This window comes from Conger conger, chromosome 1 (assembly GCF_963514075.1).
Source record: "Conger conger chromosome 1, fConCon1.1, whole genome shotgun sequence".
NCBI lineage: Eukaryota > Metazoa > Chordata > Actinopteri > Anguilliformes > Congridae > Conger > Conger conger.
The window spans coordinates 53314452-53332418 of NC_083760.1; the positions used below are offsets into that span (position 1 = coordinate 53314452).

Sequence of the window (17967 nt, forward strand, 5' to 3'; positions counted from 1 at the left end):
GACAGAGCTTTATAACTCTAGTTAGTAGATTGAGCAGCTATAGCTCAATGTAGTGTGCAGCAGTGCATTTTGACTTCTCCGGTCACCTTCAGGCAGTAATGCGGCACACCACCATGGAGAGTGCAAGTACCAATACAATGTGTGACTGTTGCCTGCCTGTTTGGGTCAGTACTCACATGTTGTGCCAAGACTAGCACCATTTGGCAGATGGCAACACACTCGTTTCCTTTTGATATGGTTTGTACCTTCGTGCCATTTGTTGTGCAGGTAGCAGTTGAAATTGTACTTCCCTCCAGGGTCTTTCAGCGCACTTATCCCTGGTTATGGGTATGCACTTTGTTGCACATCGCTCTGGATAAGAGCGTCTGCCAAATGCCATTAATGTAATGTAATGTAATCCTATGACATAACAATTTTTATTATAGCAGGTATACAGTGCCCTCCATAATGTTTGGGACAAAGAGCCATTATTTATTTATTCGTCTCCACAATTTGAGATCTGTAATAAAATAAATCACATGTGGCTGAAGTGCACATTGTCACTTGAATCTCACTTGACAGATCAACAACAGACTGGTTATTATCATACAGATCTTTATGGTCATTCACAGGGTCATCTTCAATCTTACAAAATAATTAAATTCAGAGAGCATTCATGTATGTAATTAAATCAATTCCAAACACTTTTCTAAAATAAGAACCTGTCTGGAATATGAATTCCTTTCCGGTACTACGCATCTGTACTGTTGAGGTTCATGTTTGAATTCCAAGCTACACGTAGCATTTGTGCCCCCTGAAACGGTTAACACAAGTTTGATTGAAGCGCATCAGATTGCAATCAGCTGCCTGCATATTTTAATAAAAAATCTGTATTCTCAAAGGTTAGCGAGCAACTGGAAGTCCATCAGTGTAATCAGTTACATTATAAAAGGACGGTTAAAGGCACGTCTATTAAATGTGTTGACAAGAAATACTGTGTATTTTTTTAATGCTGCCAAGACAGCTGGTAGGACTGACATATTAAACAATGTGCAAAAAGGTTCAAAGGTCAACAGGGCGGGGACTACAGCCTCCAGTTCACAGGCTACATACAAGTTTCTGCTTCGGTACAGAACACATTCAGTCAGCCAAATGTCTGTGGCAGATATTAGGATTCCTTGGTCTTCCTGATCATCGCTTCCATCATAGACCACTGCTCGTTTGTGACCTGCACAGAAGGAACATACAACATTAAGAAATAAGAAACAGTACACAATAAGGGTGGTCATTTAAAACTGGGTCATTACCTTTTTCAGGAGGTTGAACTCGCCAGCAATTGAGACATACTCCCCCCCATCCATTCTAATGACCTGGAAATAATAAATACAGGGGTTTGTCAAACATACTAAAATCAAACAGTTTAAATTGTTCTTTAATTTAAAAATATATATATTTTAGTACGGTTTGGCAGCTGGGGTTGGTTTACAGGAAGGAAGCTGATAAGTCTGAGGACCATGCCTACTGGTGAAAGTAGGCACACACCTGGATTTCATTACGAATCAGTCCAGGACTTAAGTTTGCTTCTTTCCACAGTAGAGTGTTGAGACCGGGAACGCAGAGTGACTGACTTTGCCCTCAAACTGTCTCGGGATGAAATGCTGTCCAAGTAATTAAGATTGATGGGAGATCAGTGATATACCCCTATTTTTGTAAAATTAAAGAGACTAATTACAAAATTACGAAATTAAAGAGTTATATAGGACAAGTCACATACATACATACATACCCACATACAAATGAAGACACAGCTTTTAGTGGCAAAAAACTGTGGGAAATGGTTTGTCAGGTGGCCCACAACATACCAATGGGAGGTCATCTGGGGCAGGATTAAGATTGACTGACAGATTGATTTATATTGTGCTGTGCTAGACACTCAAAGCGCTTACAGTGATCAGGAGGAAACTCGCTTCAACCACCACCAGTGTGTAACCAATGTGTGTGATGTATGGCTGCCATTTTGCACCAGAACGCTCACCACACACCAGTTTAGGTGGATTGAATCAATTGAATCAGGGGATGATTAGGTGGCAGGTTCAAAAGAGCCATGATTGAAAATTTATTCAGAAACCCCCTACTCTTTGCAAAGAGTGTCATGGGATCTTTAATGACCACAGTGAGTCAGGACCTCCAAAAGACTGCTTTTCCTACTGCACCATTACTGCACTGGGGCATTGGGGATAATTTGGCAAGAGGGAAGATCACATCAACACCACTTCCGGCAGCAACTTAGTTTTCTCAGGAGGTCTCCCAGTAAAGTACTAACCAAGCCCACACCTGCTTAGTTTCAGCCATTTGGCAGGAGCTGGGTGCAAGATGGTATGGTTCCTGCTTAGCCGTATAATGACACAATTGTATTGACCAGGCATACAGGTTGACATCTTCTGGTGGTGTGCAGAGTGCCCCTAATGCAAAAGGTAAATCCTGTAGCTAGTCCAAAAGCACCATTTCCGTTAAGGGCCCAGACGCGTGATTTTGAGCTGTCTGAACAGTTTGTAAAATGATTTCCCACGTGACAAAAAGAGCGAGAGCTGACCACAGGATGCAGAGGGGGAAAGGGAACTGGGCTCTGGGGGTAGGGTTAGGGACCTACGTTACGTCACTACTCTTTGTGAACATTTTAGATACTAAAACCAGGAAGAGAAAGCTGAGTCATGTGGGCCCTCATTGTTAGTCCACTTCGAAAGAATCGGCATGGACCTCATCAGGCCATTAGAACAGAGTTAGTCCTCATAGATTACGCAAGGCGATACCCAGAAGCAGTGCCCCTCCGCAATATATTAGGAACAATCGGGCAGTGGGACATGGGAGCAATCGAGGAATCTCAGTGACTGGTGTTGTCCCACAGGGATGTGGGGCACGCCACGTGCTACAGTACGCGCTGTAATCCACGCCCTCCGTCTGCAGCTGTGACCCTGGAGCCCCAGTGGGAAAAGACACTCGATGGCGAGGATACCAACAGCGCCGGCAAGCACTCACCGCTCCTGACACCCAGGAAGCGTAGTCGCTACAGAGGTAGGCCGCCAGATTGGCTATTTCCCCAGGAGTGCCAAGGCGACCCGTCGGTATTCGGCTGATCAACGACTTCTCAAACGTGCCCATTGGGTCCAGGCGACTGAAGGCTCCCTGTCAAAGTAACAACGAGAGACTACAGAGATTACTAAAAAATAAAGATAGTGAATAAAATAGCTGAGTGCTAAAAAAATAAAGATTAGATTTCAAATAGTCTACCATTATATAATTATATAATAGCAAACTACTCATTAAAACATCACAAATGTAATTTTTTAAACAAACAGTAACTGTGTTGTGTAACTCACCTTAGTCTTTATTGGGCCTGGCTGAATGATGTTGAATCGCATGCCATACCTCCCCCACTCAGCTGCTAGGGACCTGAAATTGAAACACACACTTCCTCTCTTAAAACGGCCTATCCATTCCTCCATTGACATCCGAAAGGTGTACAATTACCTGTAGGAAATTAAACAAGTCTAATTTATTTCTGTCACACAATGCAGCAGAGCTGAGAGAGATTGCACAAATGCATTGCTCTTGCTTGAAAAGGGGTTGAGGGAGCAGAACTGCCCTCATTGATTCTCGAAAACCAGTACACACCCAGTATCAGTTACTGTTTCTTAAAACTGAACGCAATACATCTTAAGCAGTTTCTATCAACATCAAAATCTCCGGAGTTTCTTGTACAGGAGTCCCCGTACAATTCATTTAAAGTTTTCGGAATTATGCCTATTAATGCATCTTTGAAACACACAGAGGTACATTTATTGCAGTTGCCAACTTCAAGAAAGGGTCTACTTTGTTTTTTTTAACATTCCGTTTAAGATTTTATTAGGGGTTCAAGCACAAAGTGTTCGTTCATTAGTATAATTTATTTACTTGCAGCAAAAACTGTAAATCGTAGAACTACGACACTTGGTAGGTATGTTCAGCTACTCCACATTACTCAGCATATTACAATGCCTGTCAGCCCCATGGTGGCGCTGTAATGCAGCCATTAACAAGTCAGGCCATAACTCCTGAACCATTTGACCGAGAATCAAAAGATTCCTTGGCTTATGCCAAACAAAACGAGTGTATTCGAGCCATTTTCAGATTTATCTAAAATCTTATGCTTCTTCTTCTATAAATTTCATCTAATCTTCACCAAATTTGATAAAAAGCATGCTGGGAGTAACCCAAATAAAAGTTATTTGGATGCTGCAAACCATTTGTCTATGACATGTCAGTCAATTGTTGTGGACATGACCATTGTTACTGAAACATCTGTAATTTTTGAATGCTTTATCTGATCATCACGCAACTGGCAAACTTGTGCGTCTAGGGAAGCATGTAGTTTCGCTACATAGGTGGTGCAATAAGGGGAATATAAATTCCTCTCAATTTCTTACCCCATTAAATGAATGCTGCTGCACTGAGTGTGCTTTACTCGCACAAGCCTCTCCACCACCCCTGCGCTGCACATTTCAGCATGTACTCCCCGCCATTATACATTCTGATAAAAATGCGTACTTGCACAGTGCCTCAACTCCTGCTTTAGCTGAGGCGCTGGGTACCACAAAACCCGAGCCGGTTTCCGCATAGATCGTAGTTATGGCCAAGAATGCAGCACCTGGGGAAAGAAAAAAAGTTTGTGCATCACTGTCACAGTTCTTGTTCACCCCAATAAGTAATAATAAAACACAAAATACAGCTACAGTTCAGTCGGTAAGCATTTTTAGTTGTTTCCACTCTGTACTCTTCCACTCCGCAAACAAACATTGGAAATAAAATTATCTGGTTAATGTGCAGGCTTTTAACTTCAATTTAAGGGTTTCTACATCCATATTAGCTGAACTGCATAGGAATTACAGCCCTTTTTAAACAGACCCCCAATTTTATGGAATCAAAAATAATTGGGCAATTGGCTGCTCAAATGTTTCTTGGACAGGTGTTAGGTTTCATTGCTAGTTCATGCATAAAAGAGCGAGCAAAAAGCTAATTCTAGGAGTGCCATCCACATTTGGAATGGTTGTCTCAAAATGAGCACTAAAGATGTGTCAATGCCAGTAAAGCAGGCCGTCATTCCATGGAACAATTTGAATAAATCAGAGACATAGGCAAAAAAATTGGTGTGTCAAAATCAACTGTTTGGTACTTTGTAGAGAAGCTAGAACAAATTGATGAGCTCAGCAATGGCAAATGACCGGTTAGACCACAGAAGCTCAGTGGATTACCACTGATCTTCTATGGTTCTGGCATAATTTGAATGGTGAAGAAAAATCACTTCGTAACTGTGTAATATACTTTGCAAAAATGTACATTAAAAAACCCATAGAGTTCTGGAACAAAGTGCTATGGACAGGTGAGATGAAAATCAACCCAAGTGGTGGAAAGAGGAAAGTGGAGAGAAAAAGGGACGGTTCATGATCCAAATCATACCACCTCATCACTAACCATGGTGAAGGTAGTGTTATGGCTTTGGCATGCATAGCTGCCACACCTCAGTTCATTGTTGAGATCACTACTGACAGCAGGATGAATGCCAAAGTATACAGAAATATCTGGTCTATTCAGATCCAAGCAAATGTAACAAAACCGATTGGACGATGCTTCATCAAGCAGCAGGAGAATGATCCAAAGCATAAGGATCCAAGGATTTTTTTGGTGGAAAAAAGGTGGAATGTTCTGGATTGGCTAAGTCAATCGCCTGACCCCAAACCGATTAAGCACACTGAAGACCAGCTCCGAAACAAGCAGGGCGGCAGTACTGGCCTGGCAGAACATCACCAGGGAAGATTTTCAATGAAATATTGAATATGACGACTATTTCAGTTTGTGTTTATTTGTCAAATTTCCAATTGCTTTTGGCCCCCAGTGAAAAAGGGCTGTAAATCACCAAAAAATGATTTGTAAAAACCCTCACATTAAAGCTGGAAGTCTATACTTTAATCACATAGTGGTTTACTTCAACTGTTTCTTTGCTGGAGCAGAGAGCAAAAACAACAAAAAACAATGTGTGATATGAATGTTAAGAAAGGGTATAAGTATTGTAGTGCTGGAGGAAGAGGTATGTCTTGAGTTTGGCTTTGAAGGAGGAGAGACTAGTACATGTATTCTAGTACATCAGGTATTGGGCTAAGGTGTTCCAAAGTTTGGGGGCAGTGGCCCTAAATGATCTAGCTCCCATGGTGGATAGACATATGTGAGTTACAGCAAGCAAACCAGTGCCAGAGGATCCAAGTGAACAAGGAGGTGTGTAGGGATGAAGGAGTCCAGATAAGTAAGAAGGGGCAAGTCTGTTTAGTGCTTTGTCTGTAATGAGAAGTTTGAATTGAATGTGGGCTGATATAGTGAGCAGCATAGCAGGCGAAGAACGGGGGTGATATGAGCAGATTTCCTTGAGTACCCGGGCAACTGAGTATTGGATAAACTGAAATATATTGAGGGATTTGACTGGGAGACCAGAAAGAACTGAGTTGCAGTAATCTAGACGTGAGGTAACGAATGCATGAACTAAGGTTTTGCCATAATGAGGACTGAGGCAGAAGCAGAGACGGGCAATGTTGCTTGGGGGAAGAATGCGGTTTTGGTTTTGGAGTTAACGTGTGTCTGAAAAGAGTGTAGGGTCAAAAGTACTGCAACTCCAAAGTTACGGACTGTAGTGGAGGAGATAACTGTAATCAGTTACCTCCTCCACAAAGATCACCGACCTTTGCAAGGGCAGATCTTGTCACAGTTTAGCTTAAAGAAATTTGATGTCAACCAATGTTTAATTGTTTAATTTGTTAACAGTTTATCAGTGAGGAGGGTGGGAGAGGAACAGTAGGTTTGATGCAGAGGTAAATCTGAGTGTCATCTGTGTAAACATGAAATTGCAAGCCATGGTGATGGATGATTGAGCCATATACTTTATGAAGTCAAAAATATGCTGTAATATGCAGTCACAACATTGGAACCTCTGAAAATAGACTGAAAGACTGAATGTTTTCAAGCTCTTTTTGAAAATGTTAGTGTTTAACATTTCAATAAAACTATTAAAACAAATTATAACTGTCATTAATTCATGGTACATGTATATTTAAAAATGTTTTAATCAAAATTGAAAACGGAGTATTTTTCAAAACCGAATGGAAATCAAATCCAACTCAGAGATCAGAGATCAAATTGCTCAGGGCTATCAAAGAAGTTATTCCCAGGGCACTCCACTACAAAGGATGTATATAAACTGGTTCCGTAGACACAACCTCATGTTCAAGGAAGTGGTAGCCTTGTAAATATGTGCTGTTATTTTATGTACTTTTTATTAACCAACAGTGGCTTCATTCTACCTCACAATATAGAAAAACGCATGTCTTTACACCAAGTCTTTACTTCCACCTGGTGGCAAACGTCCTTCACTGCATCACTTATTGAACGTCACAATTTCTTTAAATCCCCTAGTAAAACAAAAATCCTTCTCTTTAGCAGACAAAAATGTAGCCTCTGTGACAAGAAATGTTGCAGAATTAACTACATTCCATGTTACTTAAACCAACTTGTTATTTCACTCAAGCAAAATTTAAGTTAAATATTGGCTAAAGTTTCAAGTAACCCAGACTGGGTCAATACTATCAATACTATAGGCGTACATGTATTTATGTAATTAGTTGTGGGAAATTTGGATGCGTACAGTAATGTGCATCACACTGAAATGCAAAACAGTATTTATATCAATTTTGGGTGACCTATAATTTTAAACCTTATAGATTTGTTGGCGAGCCAAAGCCTTATAAATTGCATTCCTTCTCTGAATATCCCTACCTTTCTCAGCTTTGATCAGCCGCTTCCCGACCTCCAGGGTTACATAGGCAGTGCCGTTGAGAACAATGTCAGTTATGGTTTTCCAGGCATTGGCTGACAGCTTCTCGGAGGGGGCGATGAAGTTCCCAGCTGCATTGTTGATCACAACCTAAACAAGGTTAAATGATCATACTCAACTCCAAAGGTCAACGGATCACATGGGGAATACAGTAGAGGCAATGTCTACCAGTGGGATCAATGTGAAACGTCTGTACTGACATATGACATATGAGTCTTATGAGTCTTAACGTGGCTACACCGCTGACCTCCCGTGTCAGTCATGCTAGCGCTAAGGTACATGACTGACACGGGAGGTCAGCGGTGTAGCCACGTTAAGACTCATGCAGCTGTTGGGCCCTTGAGCAAGGCCCTTAACCTGTCATTGCTTGAGGGGGGATTGTCCCCTACTTAGTCCAATCAACTGGAAGTTGCTTTGGATAAAACGTTAGCTAAATAACAAATAATTATATTTTCATACGTACATCAGGCAGGCCTGCAACATTGATGAGCTCATCAATGCATGCCTTCACTGATGAGGGGTCCCTCACGTCACACTGCACAGCATAAACCTAGCAACAAAATGTAACAGAACAATGAGGCAACAAAATACGAATAGTGTTGAACATTAACATTTAAATTAACCACTTTTTCAATACTTATATCAGTTCTAACAATGTCAAGGTGACATTCAGCTTGGTTATATGTTATTAATAATAACAATAAACTTTATTTTCTCAAAGTAAACAAGCAACTTGTGCTTCACAGTGCAGTCAAAAAGACAAGGCCTGCAAACTTGCCAGGAAGAGTATGCAAGGTCATATTATCCCCACGGACGGTAAGGAAGAGGGTGAGGGAAGCCATAAGCAAACCAATAATAACTCAGCTTAAGATTTGCAGAGATTGGTTGTCTTGGGGTGACCAAGTGTAAAATAAAAATATAAAATGGCAAAATCAGTAATAAATGTAGTAATTACAGCACCTTTTATATATAGTCCCCTTTTTCAATATGAGACAAATTAACAATGTCAAATAAGAGTCATTATCAGTCACAGACATCAGGAAGTCATGATATGCAAAGGATATGCAACCAAATACAAAACATGACTTATCTGGCATCATGTTAATTTGTCTCAAACATCAAAATGGGGGACTACATATAAAAAGTGCTGTAATTACTACATGGTGAAATAAAAATAAAAAACAAATGCCCTTTAATAAAAGCTCCGAGTCTGCGCTTTCACCAAGTATGAATTGTTTGATTACCAACAGAGAAAATTAAAAATTCAATCAGAAAAAGAAAAGGTGACCCCAAACTTTTTAACAGTAGTGTAACCATTTATAAGTTACATTAACTTCCTCCATTGAGGCATTTCCATCACAGTAGGCTACTTGTATTTCTACAGAGTGTTTAATAATAATATGATCTCTTTCTGGTTGAGGCAAGAATTTGTGTTACTGCATTCTGAAGATGTGGTGGAGGTTATATCTGTTCTGTTATTGTCTGGAACACCCAAGAAGAAAAGCATTAACTGGCTCGTAATGAAAGTGTGCTTTAGTTGTCAGCATTGGCCTGTGACAACTTTAGAAATGTTCTGCATATAGAAAAGGACAACTTATGTTACTTTTACCAGGAGTCTGAAGACTACTCAAATCAGCATCTATTCATACTGTAAATGATTAATAATTTGATTCCATTAGTGAACATAATGTTTTGGTAAGGCCAGAGAGACATAAAATATCACATATCACATAAAAATACAGAAGCTAATTTAATTCCCAAATCCAGAACAGTAGTTAAAGAATCTGTAGCATACTGTACCTCATTTCCTGTTTGGCTTGATATTTCCTCTGCAGTCTGTTTTAAAACATCCAACTTTCTGAAAAACAGAGTGAATAAATAAATATAAATGTTTGGAAAGCCCTTGCAGTTGTTAAGAGGGGTGAATCGGACCAAAATGGACCTGACTATCCTGCAGTGTGAACTGCACCAGGCTTTAGTTTTCGTTTTTTTACAGCTCTATAAACTATGCTGGTTGACTTCCGTACTTGAGCACAGTAAAATCTTTAGGCAACACTTGCAGTCTGCAGCTGTAGCAAGTGTTTATACAAATCTCAGATGAAGATATGATTGAGCACATTAATTAAAAGCAGAATTTGGCACAAAATCATGAAATGGATCAGCCCTTGTTATGCACCCCTGCACTAATAGTGATCAAATAAAATAATTGAATTTAAGTTGAACCAATAGGCTGCTAAATGTTGAATTACCTAAAACGAATCAAAGCAAACAATAAGCCAACCCTGCATTTCATTATTAAAGAACATTAATGCATGTGTTCACGATCCTTAACTTAACAAGTTACCACTATTACCAGACAGGCCATTTTAACCAACTTTCAACAGACAGCAAAACGACTACTCGGAAGACTATAGGCAAAGCACTACAACCAACATGACCCATGACCCATATGAAAATAATTAACATACATAATGGCTATATGTAATGGCTATATGTAAAATAATGAGAAGAATTCACCTGCTTGCAATGACACATTTGGCACCCAGTGTAGAGAGTGTGGTGGTCATTCCCTTCCCCAGACCCGTGCCACCTCCGGTTATGAAGGCAACTTTGTTTTTGAACGAACCGGGGGGCAACATCACCCCTTCGTCCGGAGGGAAAAATCCAGCTTGAGGAAGGTTGTTTTGAAACAAAACTTTTGGGCCACAGCTAATAAACTAGTTAACAAGAGAAAGAAATCTATTAACTCCAGTATCCATTCCCTTCTGTGAATAGTTGGACTATTCTTAAAATTGTATACTCAGTAGCAAAGTTATCGTGTGATTTATAATTATGTGAACTGTGGCAAGCTTGTCAAGTACAAATAAATTGCAGGCTACAAATAAATAAATAAATAATGTGGGGTACACTTGCAGAGGTGGGAAGTCCAGGGGTCAGAAAGTAAAAAGTCCTGCCGTGTTTTATCCACCCATGAACTCTGATTTCACCAAATAGCTGAAGAATTATGCCAATTACCAAATCCAGGTAATTTGAACACAAATACTCGAGCAGAACTTTCTTTCTGAACCAGAATTTTCCACTTGTATCACACTCCTGACGCTAACAAGTTTTGTGTGATAAAAATAAGCCTTGGTGGCAATCAAACTAACAGCCACATTTGCTTTCAAAGTTTTACAGCAGATTGTCATCCCACGGTAACGATAAAGTAACTTAAATTGCTCTTGTATCTCACTTGTCCTGATTCCAACTTGCTTTAGCTGTGCGTTAAAGATCATGAAGCAGGTTAGCCTGAGGACCAATCATAACTAGCTGCTCAGGACTGAAAATGCAGCCTGCAAACTATTCGTTTACCTTTCTGTCGGCAAAAACGAATCTAAACTAAACTAATCGCATTACTCTTACCCTTCTTTGCAGATACGTTAATGGCATGGTTAGATCGCTTTTAAATGCTGAAAACCTTCTGATTACAGCCGACGCCATGTTTTCAAAGACTTGGAGTGACCTTTCACCGATATACTCAGTGTCGTCAGATTGGACTGGCAGGTTTCAACCCAATCACGTCTGAAAACCCGCCCATTTCTACAAAAAAACAGCCAATATTGTGAAAAGTATCCCAAATTTAAAGCCCGAAGCCTTTCCCCCCAGTCAGGCAGTTAGGCAGTCTGGCAACACTGTAGTTCCGAGCTAACTCAATTCATCGTGAGCATGCATCAGATTATATATATATTATTATTGTTGTATATTTGCTTCAAACAAAAATACGTAGCCAGAGACAAGCTTAATTTTCTCCTGGGCTGCGATCTTTGCCATTATTTTTTATCAAGAAATTTGCAAACAGTCACCTTTAGAACAGAATAAATTCACAAATGGTGCTTTTCTGACGTAATGCGCATGTGCCCTGAGCCTTATAGACATTGCCTTCAAGGCGGCCCAAAAACCAAACTGGGTTTATCTTGCATTTCCAAAAATGACCACTTCAGAACGAGCAAACTGTACAGTATGAAAAATCTTTTCATTTGTTGTACGTTCTGTTTTTGTTCCTGGGCTAGCTTTGTACATGTTTTTCCGCAATTGTGTCTATGCGCATATTGTAGAGGGAGGGGTGAGCGTCATTGGAATCAGCATGGAATATGCATATTGTCATAATAAAATGATTCATAAAAAAATATTGTTTACGCTATTTTTGCATTGTTTGTCATTGCATTGTTTGACATGGACATTTTCTAGCAGCGTCACAGTCTACATGGAACACTATTCGTACACTGAATGCTGAATTTACCAATGACGTACCGATTCCGAATCATCTGTGTGTTCTATAGGCTACTGTGAAGTGTCATGTAGCAATTTAAATTGAAGTACATACTGGAGATTACTCATTCTGTTGCTGATGGTAAATTGATAACGCATTCTCAAAACTTTTTCAAGCTTCCGACTACTTTTACTACTACATTCAACTTTTTTTGAACGATTTTGAAAGGACATACATTTTACATTCTTGATTTTCCTGGAGGAACGTAGGTAAGCTTCAATTGTTTGGGGTTTAAAAACAGTTTGCCACCATGAATGAATAGATATAGATAATTAGTTGATTATTTATTTGAGTCTCAGAAATAAATTCATGGGCTAATAGTGTTTTGTCAATTTTCACATTTTATAATACTAATGGCCAAGCAAAATATTTTTAATAAAATCATCTTAGCAAGAAATAGCTGGCAAGCTGTAAGACGCTTGTAGAAAATAATGTTTTGTGTACACTTCATAACACATTGCATTGCTTTGACAATAGATTTATATATAGTGGCCATTTTGTGTCTTTGTCCCATAACTATTCCAGTAGGTGAAAAATTAGGTCTTACACAGGATATGAGTGGTTTCTCTTAACACAGGATTTCTAATTTGTTGGAATCAGCTGGTTACAAACAGTTTGTAGTTAATATTTAGTATTTAGTTAATAAAAAAGGTATTGTTTAAATAGTTTGAAATAGTTTCTGTTGAATTTGGACATTTTCCAGTCGCATCACAGTCAATTGACTGCTGGTTGGCATGATGGTGTACTTATGGGTATATTCACTATTTTTACTTGTAACTGTTGGATTGTTGAGATTGTCCTATTGGAAATCTTACAGTAAATTTACCAGGGCAGGATAGAGATTGTTTCTTTTCATGTCAACAGCTATATGTAATTAAATCTTTCTCTGATTTTACCAGTTTTTCTATACCTTTCTCCTTCAATCAACATTTTCCACCTTGTTTAATCTGAACATGAACGTTGACCCGCATTTTATCCAGGTATGCATCATGCTAACATACCTTCTGGATCTTCAAAATAATAAAAAATGTTCCTGATTCCCAAAAGACTTGTAGCCATTATTAAGTTGATCCTCCTTTCCCATTTCCCATCTTTACCGCAGCTTCCGTTGATGGGAGGTCCCAAACTCCGGCAGCCCTTCAGTGGAGATGTACGGCTCCACAAGGCCGAAAATGCCTGGAGACCATCAGCGAGGAGGCTGGCTGAAGGGAGCCGGGACCGGGGGGAGGAGGTCCCTGAGGAAGCCTGCTCACAGGTCCTGTTCCGGAAAATGCACAGCATCCTGAACAAGTTGAGCCCTGAGGTGTTGCCACTCTTGGTGAAACAGGCCAGTGAACTGAACATTGATACAGAGGAGCGCCTAAGGGGAATCGGCACTATCATTTTTGAGAAGGCCATCGCCAAGGTGAAATTCTGCAGCACATATGCCCAGCTGTGCCACCATCTCCGGGAGGTGAGTGTCCCAGACTGTCCCTTCTCACTGCATCAGAAATCACTTCTTAGTGATGCTACAACTGTGGCCTAATGTGCTACCAGAAGAAAGAAATAAAGAGCCATATGCAGTTTGTTCCTTTTTGTGTCCATCTGTGCATTGCTGTCCAAACGTGCAGCTTCTCCACACTGCCACCTTTTCATGTCTCATTTTAGATTGATTTGTAGAAGATTAGATCCAGACAGAGGTGTGTTTCTCACCTACAGATAAATCTGTCATCCAGTGAGAGCCCAGCCATTTTAAACTTCAGTTCAGTGCTGCTCAAGCTCTGCCAGGTGGAGTTTAATAAGCTGGAGGTGGCTACATTGGAGAGTGATGTTAATGGCCACCACCATCGGTCACTTGGCAACATGCAATTTCTTGGCGAGCTCTTGAAATTCAAAATGATGAAAGAGGAAGTTATACACAGCTGCGTCACAAAGCTCCTCTCCAACCGAAGCGAGGAGGCACTGGAATGCCTCTGCTGCCTTCTTACAACTGTCAGCGAGAACCTGGACAGTGATAAGGTATTGCACTACATGACCATGCTGTTCATTCAGATACACTTACAGTAAATATCCCACCCCCTAACACACAAGACAAACACACACAAATGCAGATACACGGAAACACTGTAACTGTAACAAGAACATCATCAAGGGGGGAAGGATCAGCTTCCTTTTGCAGGATGTGCTGGAACTCAGAAGGGTACTGCCTAGTTGTCTGTGGATCCGTTTCCTCTTTCTCTCCAACAATCTATCTTTTACACAACTTCATTGTCCAATCCAAACTCCCTAGAAAACTTACTTCCCATTCCCATTTAACGTAAAATGAGGCCACAGAAAAAGGTGAAAGCAAAATGCTGTGTCCTCCTTTGTGTCAATATCCATCTCTACTGAATAACTGAAAATAGGTGAAATTATCCTTTCAATTTGTCCCACTGTGCACCAGAATGACTGGATCTGTAAGAAACGTGAGGATGGACCGAAGACCATTGAGCAGGTTCACAGGCAGGCTAGCATGAAGAGACAGTGAGGGAGGAGCCTCTTGCACCAGATTTATCCTCAGAGGGACAACTGGTGCCACAGGGGCAAAGCCACGCCCAGCCTGGAGCCACAGCCGGAAGCAGCTGGGACCCAGGAGCTGTACAGGAGCACGCACAGGGTCCTGGATAAGCTCGCCCCCAAGATCTTTGGCCACATTATGAAGCAGGTGAACAAGCTCCACATGAACACAGAGGAGTGTCTGCAGCCATCATTTTTCAGAAGGCCATCTCTGAGCCAAGATTTGACTGTCTGAGGGAGGTGAGTATGTGCATCTGTCCTTTCCTCATTATTTCAGAAATCACTACCAGTTCATGACACAAGTATGGGCTTCAAAAACAATGGAAGGAGAAACTAAAGAGCCGCATATATTCAGTGACTTTCCTTTGTGTGTTTATCTGTGCACAGCCATCCTCTAAACATGCACTTTCTCCATACGACAACCGTGGCACACTTAACACAAGAAGTTTTCGATTGTATATCAGAGAGGAGAGGAGTGTTTATTGCTTCCTAAAACACATTTTTATCCTTCAGCTAAATGCCCCAAGTGCTGAAAACCCTCAAGATGTTGTGAACTTCCACTTCGTGCTGCTAAAACTCTGCCACATAGAGTTTCAGAAGCTGGAGGAGGACCATGAGGTAATTGGAAGAAACAGGGGTTTAACATGCTTGCCGTAGTAACATAAGTAGTAGTGCTGGACAACCTGTGAAAGAACAAGAGATGCTGGTACTGGGTATGCTATTAGAGTGAGATGGTGAAAGTTTTGGTCTTGGATTATGTCAAAAAATATGTTTATTGAGACGGGTGCGTGGGGGTTGGACCCAAAATGCACGACTCAGAAACAATAGTAATATAAAGACCCCTCAGGGCTTTATTCGGGACGAATCCCAGGAGAGTAGTCAATCCAAGCAAAGTCCATACACGTAGATCCAGCCAAACAAAAAATAAACAAACAAAAAGCACGGTGCCGAGGGAAGAGGCAAACTCGTAGTCGGTAGACGTGCAGGGAGGTCCGGTAGCGGGAGAGCTGTCAGCGGGGCAGATGAACAGACGGGCGGCAGGCAGAGGCGTAGTCGTGGGCGAAGCGGGAGTCGAAACCATGAAACAATCAGCGAAGCAAAAGTACAAAAACGGTAGGCGAGGACGTAGTCAAAAAACAAACGATGGTCACAAAACAGAAATCAATAAACAATGGTCAGTAGACAGGCGTGGATCGTAACGTGTAATCAAACAGTAAATAATGCTCAAGAGTTGCGTGAAAAAACAGAGGCAGACAATTTCGCAGTGAACAGTTGCGCGACTGGGCTATAAATGCAGGTGTAGACAGGTGTAGACAATTAGTTAGAGGGTAGCAAGGAAATGGAAAACAGGTGCAATGGATGACAAGTTTAACAAGGAGATTAGTAATCGTTAGTAATAAACCTATCCTGCCCTAGCATTAGTAAATTAGTAAATGACATGCACAAGAAACGTAAGGTAACATGAACACATGATTAGTCTTGTTAGTTTCTACCCAATCCTGATCTAGCGTTAGTAGTTTTAGTAAATAGACAAATAGAACATTAGGGGAGTGAAGGACAGAACGAGAGAGAGAGAGAGAGAGAGAAAAGGCGGAACGCAAGGTTTGCGGAAAAACATGTAAAAGTGTATGCAAAACAACGACCAGTTAACGTAACAATAAACATACATCGAAACATAACACAAAGCGAAACTAAGACGATAATCACTCAACATAACCAGGTAATATAATCGTACGAAAACATAACTAGACATGACAAGAAAATAAATCGTAACAAGAAATAAACTAAACAACATGACGAACCTAGACTAACATAATACATGATAAGACACTACGTGACTAAGACAACATGAAAAAACATAAATCAACATAAAACATGGTGAGACAGACCTGAAACGTGACAGGACCCCCCCCTTAACGACCGACTCCTGGCGGTCCTTGGAATTTATCAGGGTGGTCACGATGGAAGTCTCTGATGAGCGATTTGTCCAGAATGAGACTGGGAGCGACCCAGGAACGCTCCTCAGGGCCATAGCCCTCCCAGTCAACCAAGTATTGCACCCCACGGCCCCTCTTACGAATGTTCAAGAGTTTCTTAACCGTGGTTGTCAATAATGCGGGGGGGAGGTGGTGGGGGATCCGGGGGACATATGGGGTGAGAGGATACGGGCTTAATACATGAAACATGGAATGTGGGGTGAATCTTAAGGGAAGCAGGGAGTGACAGTTTAACAGAGGAAGGATTGATGATTTTGTGGATCTTAAAGGGACCAATAAAGCGGGGTTGCAGTTTGTGAGAGGTGGCTTGGAGGGGAATGTCCTTAGTGGACAGCCAGACGGAGTCACCTGGTTTGTAGGCCGGAGCTGGAGTGCGGTGGCGATCAGCAACACGCCGATTACGATCTGCCGTGCGTAAGAGCGCGGCCTTGGCGTCCCTCCAAATCTTGGCACATCGCTTCATGTGGGTGGCGAGGGAGGGAACCGCAATCTCAGCTTCTTGGTCGGGAAACAATGGAGGTTGGTAGCCAAGAGAGATCTCAAATGGAGATTTCCCGGTGGCGGCGCAGGGTAAGGTGTTGTGTGAGTACTCCACCCAGGTGAGCATCTTGCTCCATGAAGCCGGATTCTGGGCAGAGACACAACGTAGCGCGGCTCCCAAATCCTGGTTGGCCCTCTCGGTTTGCCCATTGGATTGAGGGTGGTAGCCGGATGAGAGGCTGGCCGTGGCACCGAGGGCCAGGCAGAAAGCTTTCCATACTTGAGAAATGAATTGTGGGCCCCGGTCGGATACAATGTCTGAGGGGATTCCATGGATGCGGAACACTTCCTTAATAAGTACATCCGCAGTCTCTTGGGCAGTGGGTAACCCTGGCAGGGGGATGAAGTGGGCCGCCTTACTGAATCGGTCCACCACAGTGAGGATGGTGGTGTTACCTTCGGAAGGGGGAAGTCCGGTAACGAAGTCCACGCCGATGTGGCTCCAGGGTCGGCTGGGCACAGGCAGAGGTTGGAGTAGACCAGCCGGGGCTTGGTGGGAGGCCTTGCTTCTGGCACAGGTGGTACATGCCTTGATGAAGCGCCTGGTGTCAGGGATCATGGAGCTCCACCAGAATCTCCGCTTCAGCACCGCCAAGGTGCGGGTAAAGCCGGGATGGCAGGAAAGGAGGGATGAATGGGCCCATTGCAGCACCTGTGTCCGAGCGGCTGAGGGAACGTATAGGCGTAATCCGGGG

At 41.8% G+C, this 17967-nt stretch overlaps 1 protein-coding gene across 2 annotated transcripts; it reads right to left on the reverse strand.

Moving 5' to 3' along the window:
- Positions 1-577: 577 nt before the first annotated feature.
- Positions 578-11447, reverse strand: LOC133135328 (2,4-dienoyl-CoA reductase [(3E)-enoyl-CoA-producing], mitochondrial-like). Of its 2 annotated transcripts, none has more exons than XM_061252258.1 (10): positions 11294-11447; positions 10409-10608; positions 9692-9749; positions 8355-8441; positions 7834-7981; positions 4564-4663; positions 3357-3429; positions 3016-3162; positions 1287-1349; positions 578-1207 (listed from the first exon to the last, which is right to left on the reverse strand). In XM_061252258.1, exons 1-10 carry the CDS (start codon positions 11369-11371, stop codon positions 1148-1150), a joined length of 1014 nt encoding a protein of 337 aa, XP_061108242.1. In that variant the 5' UTR covers positions 11372-11447; the 3' UTR covers positions 578-1147. The 2 variants fall into 2 exon arrangements, with proteins under 2 accessions (XP_061108242.1, XP_061108249.1); XM_061252265.1 differs by lacking the exon at positions 11294-11447 and adding an exon at positions 11124-11275.
- Between the last annotated feature and the right edge of the window lie 6520 nt (positions 11448-17967).